This window comes from Myotis myotis, unplaced genomic scaffold, assembly GCF_014108235.1.
Source record: "Myotis myotis isolate mMyoMyo1 unplaced genomic scaffold, mMyoMyo1.p scaffold_m19_p_9, whole genome shotgun sequence".
NCBI lineage: Eukaryota > Metazoa > Chordata > Mammalia > Chiroptera > Vespertilionidae > Myotis > Myotis myotis.
In genome coordinates this window covers 268,953-287,593 of record NW_023416401.1, presented here as the reverse complement: position 1 = coordinate 287,593, position 18,641 = coordinate 268,953, and the positions used below count along the sequence as shown (strand labels likewise).

Below are 18,641 nucleotides of genomic sequence, written 5' to 3'. Positions count from 1 at the left end.
TATTAGGGGTATGATCCTGGGCGAGTCACTTACAGAAACTGCCAACTACTTTATCCATACAGTGAAGATAGCTGAGTCCATCTAAGGACAAATGTGTGACTTACACACCCATCTACCGGTGAGCCCGGTGCTCACACAAATCACTCCTTGTTTTGTGGATGTGTTCACCCCAAGTTGCTGTAAAACAGAGTTCCAGAGATTTCCCTCAATAGAGTTCAGACCAGACAAGCCTCCACGCCAGTGTCCTGCCTTATGTGTGTGGTCCCCTCGCTGGGGCGGGGGCGTCTCTAGGTTCTGCCTTGAGCTCTACCCGTCAGGACAGGGCAGAGGGAGGGACCCAGCCCTGCGCTGCACCTGCCTGAGGTGGAGGAGTCACCTGCACTGAGAAAGTGAGCCCTGAGCTGACGGCTGCTTAGCGCTGGACTGAAAAAGATGTGAATGGCACTCAAGTGGCCACGTGGATGTAGGAAGAGGGACACGTGTAGGATTGTAACGATGGGACAGCCCATCGCCGGCTGGCACATTGTCCAGCTGGCACATTGTCCAAATCTCATCATACACCTTATGTACCAACTGACTGGAGTTGTGAACGGTACAGCAGCTGGGGGTGGGGTGGGAATAGGACGGAGCAGGTTAACTTGGTGCTCAGACCTCCATTCTCAGCACTGGTTTCCTCACTGATGAGCCATGTGGCCTCAGAGACTCTCTGAGCCTTAATTTCCTTACCTGTGAAATGCTACAGTACTGCTCCATGGCGGGGGAGGGGGGGAGGCAGGCTCTGAAAAATAAACGAGAAAGAAATCACGTAACCTGGTTGACGTTTGGTAAGCGTTTGAATATGAGTTACTTAATACTTTATTCATTGGGATTTTTAAAAGATATATTTTTATTGATTTCAGAGAGGATGGGAGAGGGAGAGAGAGAGAGAAACATCAATGATGAGAATTTTGGATCAGCTGCCTCCTGCACTCCCCACACTGGGGATCAAGCCCACAACCCAGGCAAGTGCCCTGACTGTGAATCGAACCGTGACCTCCTATTCTTAGGTGGACGCTCACCACTGAGCCACGCCAGCGGGGGGGGGGGGCAGGATTCCCTATGGGCAGCCTCCTGCACTCCCCACACTGGGGATCAAGCCCACAACCCAGGCAAGTGCCCTGACTGTGAATCGAACCGTGACCTCCTATTCTTAGGTGGACGCTCACCACTGAGCCACGCCAGCGGGGGGGTGGGGGGGGTTCCCGATGGGCAGCCTGGAGGACAAGGTCCCGTCGCTGGTGTTCAGAGCTCCTCCATGTGATGAGAGGCTTTCCTGCAGCTTCCTACTGGAGCCCTTTTAGCAAGTTGCTGTAGTTCTGACATTTTTTTAGCCTTTCCTAAACTATTCTTATTATTTTTAAATATGTTTTTGTTGATTTCTTTTTCTTTTTCTTTTCTTTTTTTTTGAGAAAGGGGAAGGGAGAGAGAGATAGAAACATCAGTGATGAGAGAGAATCAGTGATCGGCTGCCTCCTGCACGCCCTCTACTGGGGCTCGAGCCCCCAACCAGAACTGAGCTCCCGTTGGATTGCATGCCCTTTGGGCTCTGGCGGACCTCGAACATTGGTGTGCTTTTCCCTATTGGGCACAGTCCTTCCTCCCGAGTGGGTGTATTCACTCACCTGGCATCAGCACCAGGTGCTCCGTATCCTGGTAAAGGCGGACACCTTGCTCCTGTTATCAGGTGCTTGCTGAGGAAGGCACATGGGCCTGTGTGTGAGCACTGGGTGCACCCTGTCCCTCCATCTTGTCAGCATGTCCTGCCCTGACATCCAGGGATCGTAGGTGCATCTGTCCTCTTTGTTGACAATGTCCTGACTGCCCTCTGTGCTCTGGCGATTTGGAGACTGAAAATTGAGTCGCTCAGATGCCAGCTGGGTCCTTGACGGGATACAGAGATGAGGGTGGCCTCAGTGCGGCGAGAGGAGTGAGAGATCTGGCTTGAGAACCAGCCAGGTTGGGGTAGGGTCTGGCCTGCCGTTTCTGAGGTGGGTCACTTTACCCGTGTGGTCCTCCGTCTCGTCTCTGTAAAGGGTGGTATTTTTGTGCCAGCTTCACAGACCTGAGGTTCAGGGAGCTGGTGAAGGCACTCAGCAAGTGACGGGCGCTGGACTGTGCCCGGTGGGTCAGGAGGTGAAGGTGGAAAGTGGCCGTGATGGGGAGCAGAGGTGTGGAGTGCAGGGAGGGGGCCGGAGGGGCATGAACTGGGAAGGACGGGGAAGGACGGGTGGGAGGGGAGCGGATGGTAGGTTCTGGGCAGCAGAAAACCTGCGGCTGTGGCTCAGGAAGCGCCAAGTGGCAGCGGTGCCTCCGAGACATTGCCCAGGTCTGGGTGGAAGGTGCCATGAGGGCAAAGAATGGCAACGGGCTCGGCAGGGGAGGAGTCTGGGAGGAAGAGGCACAGGAGGCTGCACCAGGGAGCCTCCTGGGAGGTCGGGAAGGTGCCCCGGCTTTAGGCCCTGAGGAGCAGAGACTGGTGATGTGGGGGCTTCAGAGGAAGGTTAGCTTCCTTTTGAGCACCTGGGGTGGCTGGGCAGGTAGGTGGAAGTGGGATAGGGTGAGGGGTGGTTTGACGGAGGGAGAATGAAATTGGAGCAGCATTCATAGGCAGGCGCAGGCAAAGGGGCCAAGAGAGATGGGGTTGAAAATGTGGAAGAGAAGGCGGTCGGTTGGTGGAGGAAGTGCAGGAACACCACCCATCGGGACTGGGGAGATGGAGGGCAGCCTCCCACCTTTAGCTGGAGGCGAGAACAGGAAGGTGAAGGTAGAGAGAGGTTTGAGATGGAAAAGGGGCCGCCCTGAGCCCAGGGCAGCAGTGTGACACGTGTGTGTGCTTTGCACAAGGTGGGGAGTGGGAGGGAGTGTAATGTTAGAATGAGGACCTTAATTATACAATAGATTATATTTTATTAAGACTGTTTCCTGAAACAACAATGTCCTGGTTTGAATCCTGATTCTGCCACTCTTGGACAAGTTACTTAGCCTCACTGTGCCTCGTCTCTTCATCTGTAAAATGGGTATAATAACAGCTCCTCCCTCATCAGCTCATTGTGAGATTCCTTAGTTCATACATGAAGAGCAGTTCAAACCGTGCCTGGCTTGTAAAGGGCTTGTAAGTACTTTGGGCCCCACTGGCTTAGGGCTGCCTGAGGCAGAATGACTTTGGAAGCAAACCCAAGGACGTTGAGTCCAGCCCAGTGTCGTGTCCCTGGGCCCAAAGGAGCCTGGTATTTTATTTCCTTCAGGTCTCTGGAGCCTCTTTGCTGAGGTCCCACACGGCTGGGAGACACTAGGAATAATTCATTGGTTTGTACCGTGCTTTCACGTTCACCAAGCACTTCCATGTGTATTCCCTCCTGGATCTTCACACCAACCCTGTGAGGTGAGCGGTGGTGTGACCACATTCACGGGCAGGAATGCGCGGCTCCAAGGGATTTGGCACCTGCTGCAGCTCGATTGGCCTTAACAAGCCGTGTCCTGAGCACCCCGCCCTCCCCTCCCCGTCCCCGCCCCCCAGATGGTGAACACGCTGCCTAGAGATAAGTGATGTCGATTATGAAGAATGATCTTTGTGACAGGAGCACACAGCACTGGGTCGTCGTTATTTCCTTCTGAGTGCTGAGTGCTGAGAAGGGGAAGTGGGGCGCCAGGCGCCCTCCTGCTAGTCATGCCCGAGTCACGGCTGTGGTTTGTTGGCTGGATTTCTGCCTCTCCAATGGGTGACATGCCAGAGGCCGCCCCTCTTACCCCTGCCCTCCCTACCCCCCCACCCCCGGGCCCAGACTTGCTTGCCATGTTGGGCTGTTGAGAATGCTGTGAGGTCCAGGGTGGGTTTCTTCTGTTTAAATGGCATGTCAATATCAGCATCGCCTGTCCCGTCCCATCCCGTCCTCGTTGGTCAGCTTTTTTGCCTTTTCAAACTTCAGTAGATGGACAATGACCTTTCAGTTGGAACCCAGAGTCTTGGAAAGAACAATACTTTCCCTAGAATTAGAAATAACTGTGATTCTTTTTGCCTAAAAATGCGATGGAATTTTGTAGCATCTTGCCAGAGGTTTGATATGTGGTGTTTTTGAATAGTTGGCATGCCCTCATTTGTTTCATTTGTATCATGAGTCGAGATAAGGATGTTCTAAAATACCCGAATGAATTCAGAGTCAGATCATATCGGCCCCTCTGGCTCCCCCACATATGTTCCCCAGCCTCCTGCTTGGTTTTTCTTTCATGTTTCCAGGTCTTCCGGGCCTGGTGTGGGATTTGTATCTCAACGCTGAGGACCACAGCACAGACTGCCGGCCCTTTGGGGTGTGTGGGTCCTGTGCCGCGGCCCCAGGAGAAGGCGCGGCGGCCTCGGTGCAGGTTGTTTAAGATGGCTTTCCCTCCAGGCGTTTGGGAGCCTGGTTGGATGTCCTCCGTTTCCCCAGGGACAGGGGACAGCTCGCTTGTGCAAGCCCGCGGCCCCGGTGGCTGGCAGGGCCGGTGGCAGCTGACCCGGTGACTCACACGGCACCTCCTCCCTCCTGAGTTCCTGCAGCCTCGTGATTCTCACATGAGGGACATGAGTGGCTCTTGAGAAATCTCCACGGGAGAGGCTGTGCGTTTTTCTTTTAAGATCGATGAGGTGACTTTCCCTAAAATGAGCACATTGCTTACCGTCTCCTGACCTTAGGACAAGGTGTGTGTTGCTGCTGCTTCTTACTGAGGGCTTATTGGTGTTGGTGGTTCTGTTCTCCCTGTGAGTCATGAGGGGCTGCTGTTAATTCTCCGAAGCAGAGAGAGGCTGTTCTCCCATTGCTTAGCGCTCCTCGTTCCTTACTCAGCCGTGCAGACACAGTGCCTCAGTCATCACATGCTGCCTGTCCTCGCGTGGATTTGTAGCAATTCTTAGTAATAAACTACAGCTTTCCCTTATGAACCAGTGAACTGGCAGGAATAGGAATCGTGCAAATAGGTCGTTTCTGTTACCTCCTTCACTGCCGTGCTTGACCAGGTTTTGGGGGTGGCATTTGCTTTACTGAATTTTTTCAGGATGTTGACCTCGCAGTGCCTCTTGCTGTCACCCCTTCCCAGGTGACAGTGGGAGTTCTGTGTGGGAGCTGTGGGGTGCTTCCTGCTGCTGAGGCCCCGGGGAACCGTTTGTTGATTCCACAGGTGTTTCCGCAGTCCTGTGTCTGGTATGGAGAGTGTGGGATTGCTTCTGGAGACAAGAGGTACAACTGCGAGTATTCCGGGCTCCCGAAGGCACTGCCGAAGGACGGGTATGACTTAGTGCAGGTAAGTCCGTCCTCTGGGTGCTGGGAACATGGATTCGAATCAGAGAGCCTCTGTGATCATGTCTGAGATACAGTGGGGCCTTGACTTACGAGTTTAATTCGTTCCGTGATGGAGCTCGTAACTCAAATTACTCCTTTGCCAAATCACTGTGACGTTCGCTGCGCCAACTAGCGGTGGGGTATCTGAAGCTGGCTCGTACGTAACCCGAATTTTAGCTCGCAACTCAAAGCAAAAAATCGGCCGAGAGACGGCTTGTATCTCGAAAAAACTCGTTAGTCAAGACACTCGTAAGTCAAGGCCCCACTGTATTACTGTGCGCGGGGGTTGAGGGGAAACACCTGCAGGGTTAACTCTGACCCGAAACCACTAGGCAGCATATGACGACAGAGGAGATAAGACGACTCCAGGGGTGGGTTTTCGGGGCTGACTTCACGCCTTTCCCGTGAAGTTTCTCATTGCAGGTCACTGTTGGGGACTGACCCTGGTGTATCAGAGGTGCTCTTTGCACCTTCTTCCAAATGGGCTGGAAGTTAGCTTCGCCTGGTTCTGGATTTCAGGACCTGAGTGGACGAGGCAGCGACAGGGCTGTGGCTTCTTTGTCCTCCGTTCATTTAGTGGTTCCTTGGTCTTCCTCTGAGAGCCTGTGGGCTTGGCTGCTACCGGCATTCTGTTTTCTGTCAACTCCTTCACCATCCCTGGTTCACAGAGATGTGAGGAAGAATTGGGAAAATAAAGGTGAAAGACTAGTTTAGAGGCGTAAGTATCTAAAATCAACTTGACAGGATAGCAGGTGTTGGAGATGTTGCTCCTTCATCCAAATAGTTAAAGGCATTGACCTACCCTGGAGTGGCTCCCGGATATACAGTGAATAGCATTCTGGTCCAACGTAAATGAAAAAGCACAGGAGAGGTAAGCTGACTGGTCAAGGGAGGAGAGTGAGCTTCCACATAAGAAAAAAGTTGAACTGTCCCTACTTTTGTGAATCCTTAGCTTTGAACTAGCGCATTGATGGCCTTTAAAAGAATTCTACAAGGCCTTTGCCAAGAGGGTCTGCGCCTTGTGCACGGGAAAGGGTGGATAAAGCTGCTTGTTTCCCTGGTGATGTCTGTCTCTGTTGGACTGTGCTGCCCTGATTTCCATGCTTTCTCCACCAAAGGAACTCTGTCCGGGGCTCTTCTTTGGCAACGTCAGCCTCTGTTGTGATGTGCAGCAGCTCCGGACCCTGAAAGACAACCTGCAGCTGCCTCTCCAGTTTCTGTCCAGGTAGGTCGGCCACCAGGCAAGCAGGAGAAGATGGTGTTAGGTCTGCAGGTCCTCGAATAAGGCCCTTTCCTTCAACGTCATCTCTTTATAATGTCGCCGAGATGCTGTAGGAGCTGAGCTCTTGTGTCTGTCAGTCACTCTGTGGTGACATTGGTTTATTGTATGTGGTTTCCCTCAGAGCCATTGAGCCTGACGAAGGCGCTGAGCAGGAACTCCTGCACTTCTTAGCCGGCACATTCCCGTTCCTTTAAGGTTTTGTTTTATTCTGAGAAAGCAATCTTAAGACTTCCAGGAACTATGAATACTTTCTGATAAAGTAGTAATTATCAGACTTACTTTTCTCCTAGTTACTTACAGCCAGAGTTATACTTGGTTTTCCTCCGAGCTGTCTTCACCCCAAAGGGCCTCTGCGCTGTGACTAACCAGGTCCTTCCACACGGAGCTCTGCCCCCAGGGGTTCTGCTCAGGTCTCTGACCCACACCTTCATGTGGAGTCTCTCCTCGCCCCCCTTCACCTCCCGGGTTTGCACCTGGTTCTCTTCCGGGGGTGACGTGATGTGCTTGAGTCCAGGCCTCCCGAGAGCTGGCCTTGACTGTTAACAGGATTGTTCTGGTGTAGCCGGCTGGTTTTGTCAGAGTCCGTTTGCTGTCCAGTCTGTGCTCTATGACCAGGGCAGTGAGTGGGTGACGTGCGAGATGTTCTTGTCTAAGCCACGCAGCAGCTCTCACATGTGCAGAAGGACAAGCGGACGTGGTCTTGTCACAAGGCCGATGGGAAGGATGTATGACGTGGGGATGCTGCTCTGTGCAGAGATCTACAGGCAAAGGGCCCACGTCGGCGTCCACCAAGGAATTTCTGCTCCTTCCCAGAAGTTTAAGTTGCTGGTAAAGAGGGGAAACAGTCCCTCAATTGTTCTTCCAGGACGACGCACAATTTAATGACAGATGGAAAGTTAAGATCTGATTGGGCGGCATGTCCTGTGGTGCCGATGGAGCCAGCCTGGAGCCACGGCTCGGCAACCTCGTTTCTCTAGCACCGCCTAGGGAAGGCATTACGATGTCAGAGGGAACCGCACTGTCTCCATGTTGTCCGCGGTGCCGACGCTTTATCCACAGTGGAAACGATGAGAAGTCGCTCTGTGGAATGCCAGGCAGCTGTCAGATCGAGGACTGTGGAGATTAAATGCGTAGCCGGGCGGGAGTTTGTAATTCCTGGAGAGTGACAAAACTGCACCAAAAGTGGTTTTATAAATGGTGCCGGTGTCCTTCCCGTTGTTGTCACGGTAACGCACAAGGCTCGTGAGGGTCAGGGTGTGTGGCCCTGTCTTCACTGCACCAGGGGCTGTGAGGCTCAAACACATCCCGAGTGGTCGCCCTCGGATCGGAGCCGTTGTGACTGGTTGTGCTGCAGGTCCAATGAAGCAGTCGTTTTGCAGAGAGCTGTGAGCCAGAGAGGAGAGAGTGCTTTTGCCACAAAACTCCACCTCAGGAGCTTAACCTTCGAGCCTGAGGCCCGCAGGCACCTGTGGTTTTGCTCCTCCGACCACCAGTGCTGCTCCCTCCTCAGGCCACAGGGAGTGCTCCTGAGTGAGGGAGGCCTGTGTTAGCTGGGGCTGGGGAGAGCCCTTCAGTGGGCTGTAAACTCATCACTGTCACCATGAGGCGTTTAAGTCCCTTTAGCTTCAAGTCATGGAAAACATTTCTCTAAATTAGAAAGTGCAGAATTCAGAGACGCATTTTGCTGCTTGACATTACATCTGGACAACATAGATGTAGTAATAAGGGCCATGTTTAGAGAGGTGTCTTTATTTTAACACGAGGGTTTACCAGCCGTGGGCAAACTACGCCCTGCGGGCCAGATCCGGCCCATTTGAAATGAATAAAACTATTGAAAAAAAGACCGTACCCTTTTATGTAATGATGTTTACTTTGAATTTATATTAGTTCACACAAACACTCCATCCATGCTTTTGTTCCGGCCCTCCGGTCCAGTTTAAGAACCCATTGTGGCCCTCGAGTCAAAAAGTTTGCCCACCCCTGTTTTAGGCTTATTTATAGGGGCTGGGTGTAATGTGTCTTCATGATAATAAAATTTAAATATGCTTTTCGTATTTTAAATCATCGTTTTGTTAGTCCTGTTATCTGTGACATCATACAAAGTATGATTACTTTTTCTCTAGATGTCCATCCTGTTTTTATAACCTGATGAACTTGTTTTGTGAGCTGACATGTAGCCCTCGACAAAGCCAGTTTCTGAACGTTACAGAAACCGAAGAGTATGTGGACCCTGTTACCCACGAGAATAAAACCAACGTGAAGGAGCTACAGTACTATGTCGGAGAGAGTTTTGCCAATGGTAAGTACACTTTCAATTATTCCTCTTTTACAATTGGTATCCGGCTGTGGATCAGGTTGTTCCTTTTTGCTGTCCTGTCAACTGTGTGAAAGTGACAATGTTTGTTTCATTGTCCGTGAATGCAGGTTGTTGCTGCTTGTATCCGAACCCTATACAACAATCTCCTGAAAGAGGAGATTTGCTTTAACTGCTTCCTAACAATACGCTTCCACATGGGAATTCTGAGTATGTGCAAGTTTCCTTCTGTACATTTTAGAAACAATGGAACTGTAGTTCTGTTGGACATGAATTGTGTGACTCCATGAATTACTGCAAGACTGAGGAGTGGGGTGGAGAGTAGTTGGCAGAGAGGACATTTTGGCTGTGAAGAAACAGATTGCCAGAATGGAAAGGAAGCAGGTATAGCAATCCAGGGAGAGGGACCCCAACAACTAGAAATAATAGGACAATCTGAAAAGACCATATGATGTTTGTTGAAAATCAGTGAAATAAAGGAATTTTTTAAAATATGTTTTTATTGATTTGAAAGAGAGCAGAAGGGAGAAGGAGAGAGATACACTGATTGGTTACTTCCCACAAGCACCTAGCTGGGGATTGAACCGGCAACTGGGACATGTGCTCTGACCGGGAATTGAACCAGCAGCCTTTTGGTGCACGGGACAACGCTCATCCATCTGAGCCACACAGGCTAGGGCGGAGATGAAAGAATTTTGAAAGAGTAAGATTCTAGAGAAAGAGAATGAAAGATTAGAAATAGAACCACCTGGACCTACTAATGAGAAATAGTCATTTAAATGGCTGAAAGATAAGCAGCAGATCAGACACAGCTAAATCATGTGCCCAAGAATGACCTATAAAGTAAGAGAGTAAGAATTTGACAGAGTTGTTGATTAGAAGAGCAACATACAACTTTAATTGTAATGGCCAATTAAAAACATAACAAAAAATTAATAGATAAAAGTCCCACTCACAGAAGCAACAGAAAGTAAGATGCCAAAAGATGTGACATAAAAGACAGTCTGCTGAACAGAGAGCGGTCATTCTGAACCATGCATGTGGAAATTGATCCATGTAACAGGAGTGCTGCTACTGATTAAGGAAAGTGGCTAGTTGATAGATGAAGTGAGAGAATTGATTCCTCTATTCATCTAGTTTCTATTTTTGCTCATTATACTAAAAAATATTTAGACTAAAAATGCTAACCTTGGAAATTGTTAGAAACAAAAATCAGAGACACTAATGCTAATTAAGAGAGTGGATGACATATGGGAGCATAGTCATAGTCAATAGTGGAACACTTAAAACTGTTCAAATATCTGAGAGCTAGGGCAGTCACATGAATGACTCTTTAAGCAGAGGTCCGCAAACTTTTTAAACAGGGGCCAGTTCCCTGTCCCTCAGACACTCCACACATGCGCACTGCGAGCCCGGGACGGGTCGGCTGCTAAGCAGGACAGGCGGCGGCGGCAAAAACACCCGGTGGCCGGATACATGTTCTCGGCGGCCGCATGTGGCCCGCGGCCGTAGTTTGAGGACCCCTGCTTTAAAATGTTGACTGAAAATGTTATAGAATATACATGTTAATATGTTGTTTATATTAAACAATGCTATATATTCATGAATATGACATAAAAGTGTGTGCATGCACAGGAAAGATAAGCATCAGATTCAGGATGTGGTTGCCTTAAGGACGGAGGATGGTCACAGGGAGGGAGTCAGAGCCTCAGTTGTGTCTTTAGTCTTTTTTTTTTTTTTTTAATGTTGAGGCAAATGTAAAGTAGTGAGATAGCTATAGTGGGGTGGTGAGTAAATGGGAATTGTATCCTCCATGTTTTCTGTATGCTTGAAATACTCACTGAAATAAAAACCTGAAAACCACGTGGCAGGCTGGAAGATGTGACGGAATTACCCAGAGGACAGCAGAGGCTTGCACAGATCATTACAGAAGTGGCACATGGGGTAAAGTTTGGAGCTCTGACAAAAGACAAGAGAGAGAGAGTTGGGGAGACAGTGAGCAAAAGGAAAACGGCTGAGTACTTTCCAGAATGGGTGAGAGAGGAACCCTCAGACTCAGGGAAAGGAAAGAAAACTGTAAGCCAGACAAATTAGAAAGAAACAAAATACACAGATGGCAGGTGTGGTCCTGTACACGTGCAGTGCATACTCTGCCCGTGAGGTAAGAAAACAGTCCTGTTACAGTGTAGTTTCCTGCCGCAGGAGGTTTCTGGAGCCAGCTTTGTTGACCGAGGGGTGCTAAGCTCTTAGCTGTCCATCCTCAGCCTCAGCCGCTCCTCCATGCAGGAGGGAGGGTGCCTCTGGGCAGCATGGGCTCCCGGGAGGACTGGCTTCCTGCCTGTCGTGTGGGAGACTGGACTCTGGCCAAGTCGGTGTGACGAGCTGGGTCAGGGGTGGTCTCCGGTACCGCCCTTGTGCACTGTGGCCGCTCCGTCCTGCCTTCTGCCCACGGTGCACATGCACGTGCACTCCAGGTCACACACGGAGGCCTTTGTGGCCTCGCCCTGTGACGGCAGTGGCATTTTCGCCTTCCTCCCTTTCCCCTGCTAGCCATGTACAACGCCTGCAGGGACGTGGAGGCCCCCTCGAGCAACGACAAGGCCCTGGGGCTCCTGTGTGGGAAGGAGGCCGCAGCCTGCAACGCCACCAACTGGATCGAGTACATGTTCAACAAGGACAACGGCCAGGCCCCCTTCACCATCACTCCCGTCTTCTCAGGTGGGCACGCACTCAGGGCGGCGCAGTCCGGGTGTTAGCGTGTTAGCGCCCAGGAGCCTTCAGTGCAGCAGGAAGATGAGCCAGGTGGCAGCCTGGGTGCCCCTCCCCTGAGGGGGTGGGGCGGGCACTTGTCCTGCCCTGGTCACCGGGGTCACCGGGGTCTGGGAGGGGGGTGGAGGAGGAGGAAGACTTGCCTTCAGGTGTTGCTGCGTGATTGAAAGGGTCACCTGGGCTTTTATTTAAAAAATCAAAGGCCAGATCCTTGCAGAAGCCTGGTCAGGAGTTCTGCGCTGTGTCAGCCTCGCTGCTCAGTGGGAACCAGGACTTGGAAGGTGAGGCGCTCAAATCTCAGCGACAAAACTGTCTGTGCTCAGAGTTACCGCAGCAGCTTAAAATTTTACAGGACTCAGCGGCAGCACAGAATCTGGTCAGATAGAAACCTCCAGTCGTGCTATAGAGCTCAGTGTGCTTATCATTGGGTTTCAGTGTGTTTAACGCAAGCGCTGTAGTGTTTTTAAATTGAGACTTTCACTCAACACCGTCCTCGCTGCAGACCTCCCGGCCCACGGCATGGAGCCGATGAACAACGCCACCAAGGGCTGTGCCGAGCCCGTGGACGAGGTCACCGGGCCCTGCAGCTGCCAGGACTGCTCGGCCGTGTGCGGCCCCCGACCCCAGCCGCCGCCCCCTCCCGTCCCCTGGAGAATCTGGGGCCTGGACGCCATGTACGTCGTCATGTGGGCCACCTACATGGTGTTTCTGCTCATGTTTTTTGGAGCCATTTTTGCCGTGTGGTGCTATAGGTAAGCCGTTTGTTTGTCCTTCCACGGAGCACATGACCCACGGTGCACTTGCAGCTCAGGCGGCAGACCTTGGGCACTTAGACAGGAAACAGTTCTCTGCACTAAAACCATCCTGTGGATGCTTATGTCTGGCAACAGGAAACAATCAGGGCCTGTGCAGACACTGGGACATTAGAAGCTGGTCTCACTGATTCATTCAAAAGGATGTGTGAATTAGCACCGTGCAGAGATCACCCATTAGAAAGTCTTCGGAACCTAATCTGATGCAAATTTATTTAAATGCAATACTATACTATAGTCCCTTTAGATATTTGCATCTTGATTTAGGACAGTTTATTTTATTTAACTTTTTATTTTAAAATAATTTTAGACTTAGGAAAAAGGTACGAAGATGTGCTGTGTGTGTGTTGTGTGTGTGGTCTTAATTCATACTTTATCCTTTACCCAGTTTCCCCTAATGTTGCAATTACATAACCCATCATTTATAATTACCAAAGCCACGGAAATGACGGTATAATCTTAGCTAAGCTATGGACGATATGAAAACCTGCCTGTTTCCCTTGTGGGACCCCACACTGCATCCCTTTTGTGTTTCCTTGGTCTCCTCTAGCCGGTGACAGGTAGTGCCTTAGTCTTTCCCTTTTATGACTTTGGCACTGCGGATGAGTCCTGGTCGGTTGTTTGTGGAATGTCCCTCGATTCAGCTTTACTGCTACTTCCTCATGGTTGGGTGAGGCTGTGGGTTTTGCCCAGGAACCTCACAGCCCTGCTGTGGCACCCCTCTCAGCATGTCCTGCCAGGGGCACGTGATGTCAGCGAGTCCCCTTGCTGGGCGCTCCCCGTGAGCACTGGGCTCTCCACTGTGGAGTTACTGTTTCTCTCTGTAGTTGATCAGTGTCTTGGGGGAGAGACATGGACGCTGTGCAAGCACTCTGGGAACTTAGGGGGAAGAGGACCATGGGATGAGGAAGGAAGCTTTGAGCGGGAATGTCAGAGACCTCCTTGTGTTGAAACCCCCTGATACTAACGTGCTTTTACTTTTCAGAAAACGGTACTTGGTCTCCGAGTACACCCCCATTGATAGCAGCATAGCTTTCCCGATTAGTGTCAGCGACACAGGTAGGCCCCTTGTACTTGAATGAAAGGGTGGGTGGCGTTGGCGTGGGTGTTTATGCGCCTGTGGGGACAGACTGCTCCGGCCGAGGACAGCTCCGAGCAGGACAGACAGGCCCTGCCATGTCACTACGGGCTAGTGGGGTGGCAGGTCGGAGCCAAGTAATTACCAGCAGCCATGGGTGACGGTGGGCAGGGACCATGGGCGGGGATAGAGCTGGGTGCTGACCAGGGCTGAGGCGGGAGCAGCAGGGAAGGTTACGGAGCTGCTGAGCTCAGGGTGCCAGAGAGCTGGCCTTTCAGAGGCGGGTACCTGAGCATCGTCCTCCTGGGGTGGGCCTGGCGATCATGGTGGGCAGGCAGGAAGGGTGGCCTCCAGGGCAGGTAGGACACTGAGGGCCAGCGCACGGGGAGGTGCAGCCAGGACTCCTGCCAGGTGGAGGCATAGCTGATGCTTTCCCTGCCCAACGTTCAGGAATGGCCTGGCCCTTACCACCCCCCTCTTCTCCTTTAGGGGAGGCCTCCTGCTGCGACCCGCTTGGTGCCGCCTTCGAGGGCTGCTTGAGGCGGCTCTTCACCCGGTGGGGCTCCTTCTGTGTCCGAAACCCCGGCTGTGTCATTTTCTCCTCCCTGGCCTTCATCGCCGCCTGCTCCTCGGGCCTGGTGTTCGTCCGCGTCACCACCAGCCCCGTGGACCTCTGGTCAGCCCCCAGCAGCCAGGCGCGCCTGGAGAAGGAGTACTTCGACACCCACTTCGGGCCTTTCTTCCGCACGGAGCAGCTCATCATCCAGGCGCCGCACACCGCCGTGCACACTTACGAGCCGTACCCCTCGGGGTCCGACGTGCCCTTCGGACCTCCGCTCGACAAAGGGATTCTGCACCAGGTAATCTGCGCCTCGCAGACAGCGGTTCCAGGGCACACGGTGGTTTGCCGGCTTCACCACCAGCTCTGGGTGTGAGTGTGGTGGGAGATTAAAAACCTTAATGGTGAAAGTAAAGTGAGTCCTCAAGAAGGTGAATGACAGGTGTTGAACTGCATGAAAAATCCGCTTTTGTATGTGCTGCATCTGGTAGGTCTTGCTTCTTTCTAGAAGCTGGGGTGAGTGTTTCTGTACTGAAGCGTCTGTGTTCTAGTTCCCTTGGGAACCTGCGACTCTCCCCCTGGGCGTTTAGAGATAATGTGCTAGAACCCAGAGGTCTGAGCCTACCGGTCCTGTGCCCTGGGCAGAGCGGCCACTGCTCTGCCCTCAGGGGTGACGGTGCCACTGGCTGCAGCTACTGAGGCATCTGGGACGAGATCCACCTGTTCTCCCCATCGTGCTGGCCCCGGGGAAATGTGCCTGTGGACACACTGCCTCCCTCCTCCTGTTTAATCAGTGATTGCACAATGGCATTAAACGTTGGGCTTTCGCGGGTGTTGATGTGAGGGGCGTGTTGGAGGAGAAGGCCTGCTTCTCTCTGCTGGCCCTACTGCTCCCTGCTGGCCCTACTGGTCACTGCTGCTCCCTGCCAGTCACTGCTGGTCACTGTTGCTCCCTGCCGGTCACTGCTGCTTCCTGCCGGTCACTGCTGCTCCCTGCCGGTCACTGCTGCTCCCTGCCGGTCACTGCTGCTTCCTGCCGGTCACTGCTGCTCCCTGCCGGTCACTGCTGCTTCCTGCTGGTCACTGCTGGAGAAGGGTGCGAGGGATGAGGCTCATGTGCTCTGCCTGGTGATGGGGTTGCCTCCCCATCTCTCTGTACGCCTCGATATAGGGTCCCCATCCCAGTTTGCCATCTTGGGTGTCATCAGATGCCCTGCCACCCTGTGCCCCCATCTGCTCTGCTCTGTCTTAGGAAGGGTTTCCCCCAAGTACTCTATCTTCTGACCCCTCTGCAGCAGGGATGAGTCAGACTTAGAGAAATCTGACGTGTTTCCGGATTTGTATCTTGTTTCAGGTTCTTAACTTACAAACAGCCATTGAACACATCACTGCATCTTACAACAACGAGACCGTGACCCTCCAGGACATCTGCTTGGCCCCGCTCTCCCCGTATAACAAGAACTGCACCATCCTGAGTGTGTTAAATTACTTCCAGAACAGCCACTCCATGCTGGACCACGAGATAGGGGACGACTTCTTTATCTACGCAGATTACCACACGCACCTGCTGTACTGTGTCCGGTACGTGGCAGGTCGCTCGCTCGCCCCCCCCCCACCGACACCCATGCGCTTGCTGCTGCTGCACCCGTGTGCACCTGGAGCCGGGGTGAGCATGGAGGCAGATTCCCAACAGAAGGGGCAAGGGGGCAGCCCTGGTGCCAGGCAGAGGCGGGCGTGGAGACGGTGAGCTGGGCGGGCAGGCAGGGTGCCAGCTTTGGGGTGGGGCTGCTCAGAGGGAGAGGGAGCTGTGGACTCGGAGGGAGAGTCCACAGTGGACGGAGCGGCGAGTCAGGCCCAGGTGAGCGTCTGTCGAGGAGCCGCAGGCGCCTCTGCCGGAAGGAGGCTTGTGTCTGGACTGACAACACGTGGCATCATCGGTCACACAACCACACACACACGTGAACGCTGTGGTGCCTGCCTTATCGCTCACATGAGTTTATGTGAGGACAGGAATGGTCGTGAACCGGGCAGCGTCCCCTTGCCGAGGCGGCCGGCGGGGGCAGGTTTAGATTCGGGCAGGAAAGCTGCTTCCTGCAGGAGGCGTGTCTGGCTGGCAGAGTGTCTATAATTCAGGCAGTTGGGCGGCCCCTGACGCTCTGCCCTGTGTCCTGGTCTGGCCTGGACACGCCTGTTCAGCCGGTCAGATGTCACCAGGGCTGTTCTTCACCGGGGGAGGTGCTCTGGCCATCTTGGCGGGCACCGCGTCTTAGGAGTGGAGCGCTCTGACTCCTCGCCTGGGGCGATGACCTTACGTTCTGTCTGTTCTTGTTCCTAAATGTGACCCTTTAGGGGCTGAGCTCCTGGCTGTCCTCCCTGGGCCTTGCACAGACCCCTACTATTTCCCTGCCCCCTCTTTCCACACACAGACCTCCTTCCGCTTTGCGCGCAGTTGTCTTTGGAGAGCAGCCCCTGCCCTGTCCCAGGTCTCATTATTCCCGTGCCTTCAGGATGAAACACGACACTTAGCCCTGCACGGAGCCCTCTTCTCATCATCTGTCAATCTGTCACTTCCCAGGCGCCTCTCTCTCTCTCTCTCTCTCTCTCTCTCTCTCTCTCTCTCTCGTCCCCGCGGGGGTCCCCCATGCTCTGGACACAGGACTTCTTGTTCCTCAAACCGCCACCTCTTGCTTTCTCCTCCCCCGATGCCTGTTCTGGCCCCGCCCCCACCCCCACCCCCACACTGAGGTGCATGAACAGCCTACTCCCTCCCGCGGGTTCTCCCTGGGCCGGGGCCTGGCTCTGCACACGCAGCTCCTGTAGGGACGGCTCTTCCTGTGTAGCTGCTCCCTGTCTGCCCGGCACCGAGTGACGCGAGTCACATCGTGCTGTGTTTCCTGCCGCGCTCAGGGAGTCCTGAGGAGCCTTAGGGCCCACGTGATGCTTGGATTTGTGGATGTTCTGTTGAATACATGAGTGAAAAACGGGGTGGCCTGGTCAGCAGTCAGGTCTCGGATGGCCCGAGGCTGGTTCTAACGGGCTGTCTCCTCGCAGGGCTCCTGCCTCGCTGAATGACACCAGCCTGCTGCACGACCCCTGCCTGGGGACCTTCGGGGGGCCCGTGTTCCCGTGGCTGGTGCTGGGAGGCTATGACGGTGAGTGAGAGAATAGTGGGCCTGGCCTTTGATTGACAGTCCAGTGGAAGTCATAAAGGCTTTACACATTCAACACTTGTATTAATCTCCTGTTTCTTCAATCCCAAATGCAATATCTCCTGTGGGTTTGTGTTTTTCTGGATTTAGGTCACACTTTAGGGAGCTGTGAAAAGTTAAGGGCGTGTCCCCAGGATCATGTAAGTGCATACGTCACACAACATGCAGTGCAGCCTCAGGCACTCCCGAAACCCGGGGAGCCCACCTGTAGGACCCCACGGGATACGGGGGCCTCAGGCTGAGAACCCCTGTGACAGGAAGAGACATCGTGCCAGGTGGAGACCCAACACTGATGGATTCTTTTCTTTCTAAACCAATTGGCTGAGAGCGCAGACACAGTTAAGGTGGGGGAGCCATTGGCTGAGAGCGCAGACTCATTTAAGGTGGGGGAGCCATTGGCTGAGAGCGCAGACACAGTTATGGTGGGGGAGCCATTGGCTGAGAGCGCAGACACAGTTATGGTGGGGGAGCCATTGGCTGAGAGCGCAGACACAGTTAAGGTGGGGGAGCCATTGGCTGAGAGCGCAGACACAGTTAAGTGGGGGAGCCATTGGCTGAGAGCGCAGACACAGTTAAGGTGGGGGAGCCATTGGCTGAGAGCGCAGACACAGTTAAGGTGGGGGAGCCATTGGCTGAGAGCGCAGACACAGTTAAGTGGGGGAGCCATTGGCTGAGAGCGCAGACACAGTTAAGGTGGGGGAGCCATTGGCTGAGAGCGCAGACACAGTTAAGGTGGGGGAGCCATTGGCTGAGAGCGCAGACACATTTAAGTGGGGGAGCCATTGGCTGAGAGCGCAGACACAGTTATGGTGGGGGAGCCATTGGCTGAGAGCGCAGACACAGTTAAGTGGGGGAGCCATTGGCTGAGAGCGCAGACACAGTTAAGTGGGGGAGCCATTGGCTGAGAGCGCAGACACAGTTAAGGTGGGGGAGCCATTGGCTGAGAGCGCAGACAGAGTTAAGTGGGGGAGCCATTGGCTGAGAGCGCAGACACATTTAAGTGGGGGAGCCATTGGCTGAGAGCGCAGACACAGTTAAGGTGGGGGAGCCATTGGCTGAGAGCGCAGACTCATTTAAGGTGGGGGAGCCATTGGCTGAGAGCGCAGACACAGTTAAGTGGGGGAGCCATTGGCTTTCTCTCTGCTGGTCCCCGTAGCACCTCGGGGTGGGTGGCCCGGCCGTGGGTGCTGACTCACGTGGCGGCTCTGGCGTCTGAAGCCTAGTTACGGCGACTCCGTGGGTTCTCTCCGCCCTACTGCAGAGGCGG

At 53.4% G+C, this 18,641-nt stretch overlaps 1 protein-coding gene across 5 annotated transcripts in view; it reads left to right on the top strand.

The window, feature by feature from the left end:
• Nucleotides 1-18,641, top strand: part of NPC1 (NPC intracellular cholesterol transporter 1) — a 38,875-nt gene that overhangs the window by 4,297 nt on the left and 15,937 nt on the right. For 2 of the 5 annotated variants that reach the window (XM_036323167.1, XM_036323169.1), the window contains exons 2-10: nt 5,191-5,313; nt 6,470-6,576; nt 8,757-8,932; nt 11,498-11,665; nt 12,219-12,468; nt 13,514-13,587; nt 14,096-14,466; nt 15,520-15,746; nt 17,217-17,317. In XM_036323167.1, the coding sequence (XP_036179060.1) occupies nt 5,191-5,313; nt 6,470-6,576; nt 8,757-8,932; nt 11,498-11,665; nt 12,219-12,468; nt 13,514-13,587; nt 14,096-14,466; nt 15,520-15,746; nt 17,217-17,317 (1,597 nt within the window). Of the gene's footprint in view, nt 1-4,695; nt 4,715-5,190; nt 5,314-6,469; nt 6,577-8,756; nt 8,933-9,057; nt 9,158-11,497; nt 11,666-12,218; nt 12,469-13,513; nt 13,588-14,095; nt 14,467-15,519; nt 15,747-17,216; nt 17,318-18,641 lie in introns of those variants that run through there. The other 3 variants (XM_036323171.1, XM_036323170.1, XM_036323172.1) reach the window with 3 other exon arrangements.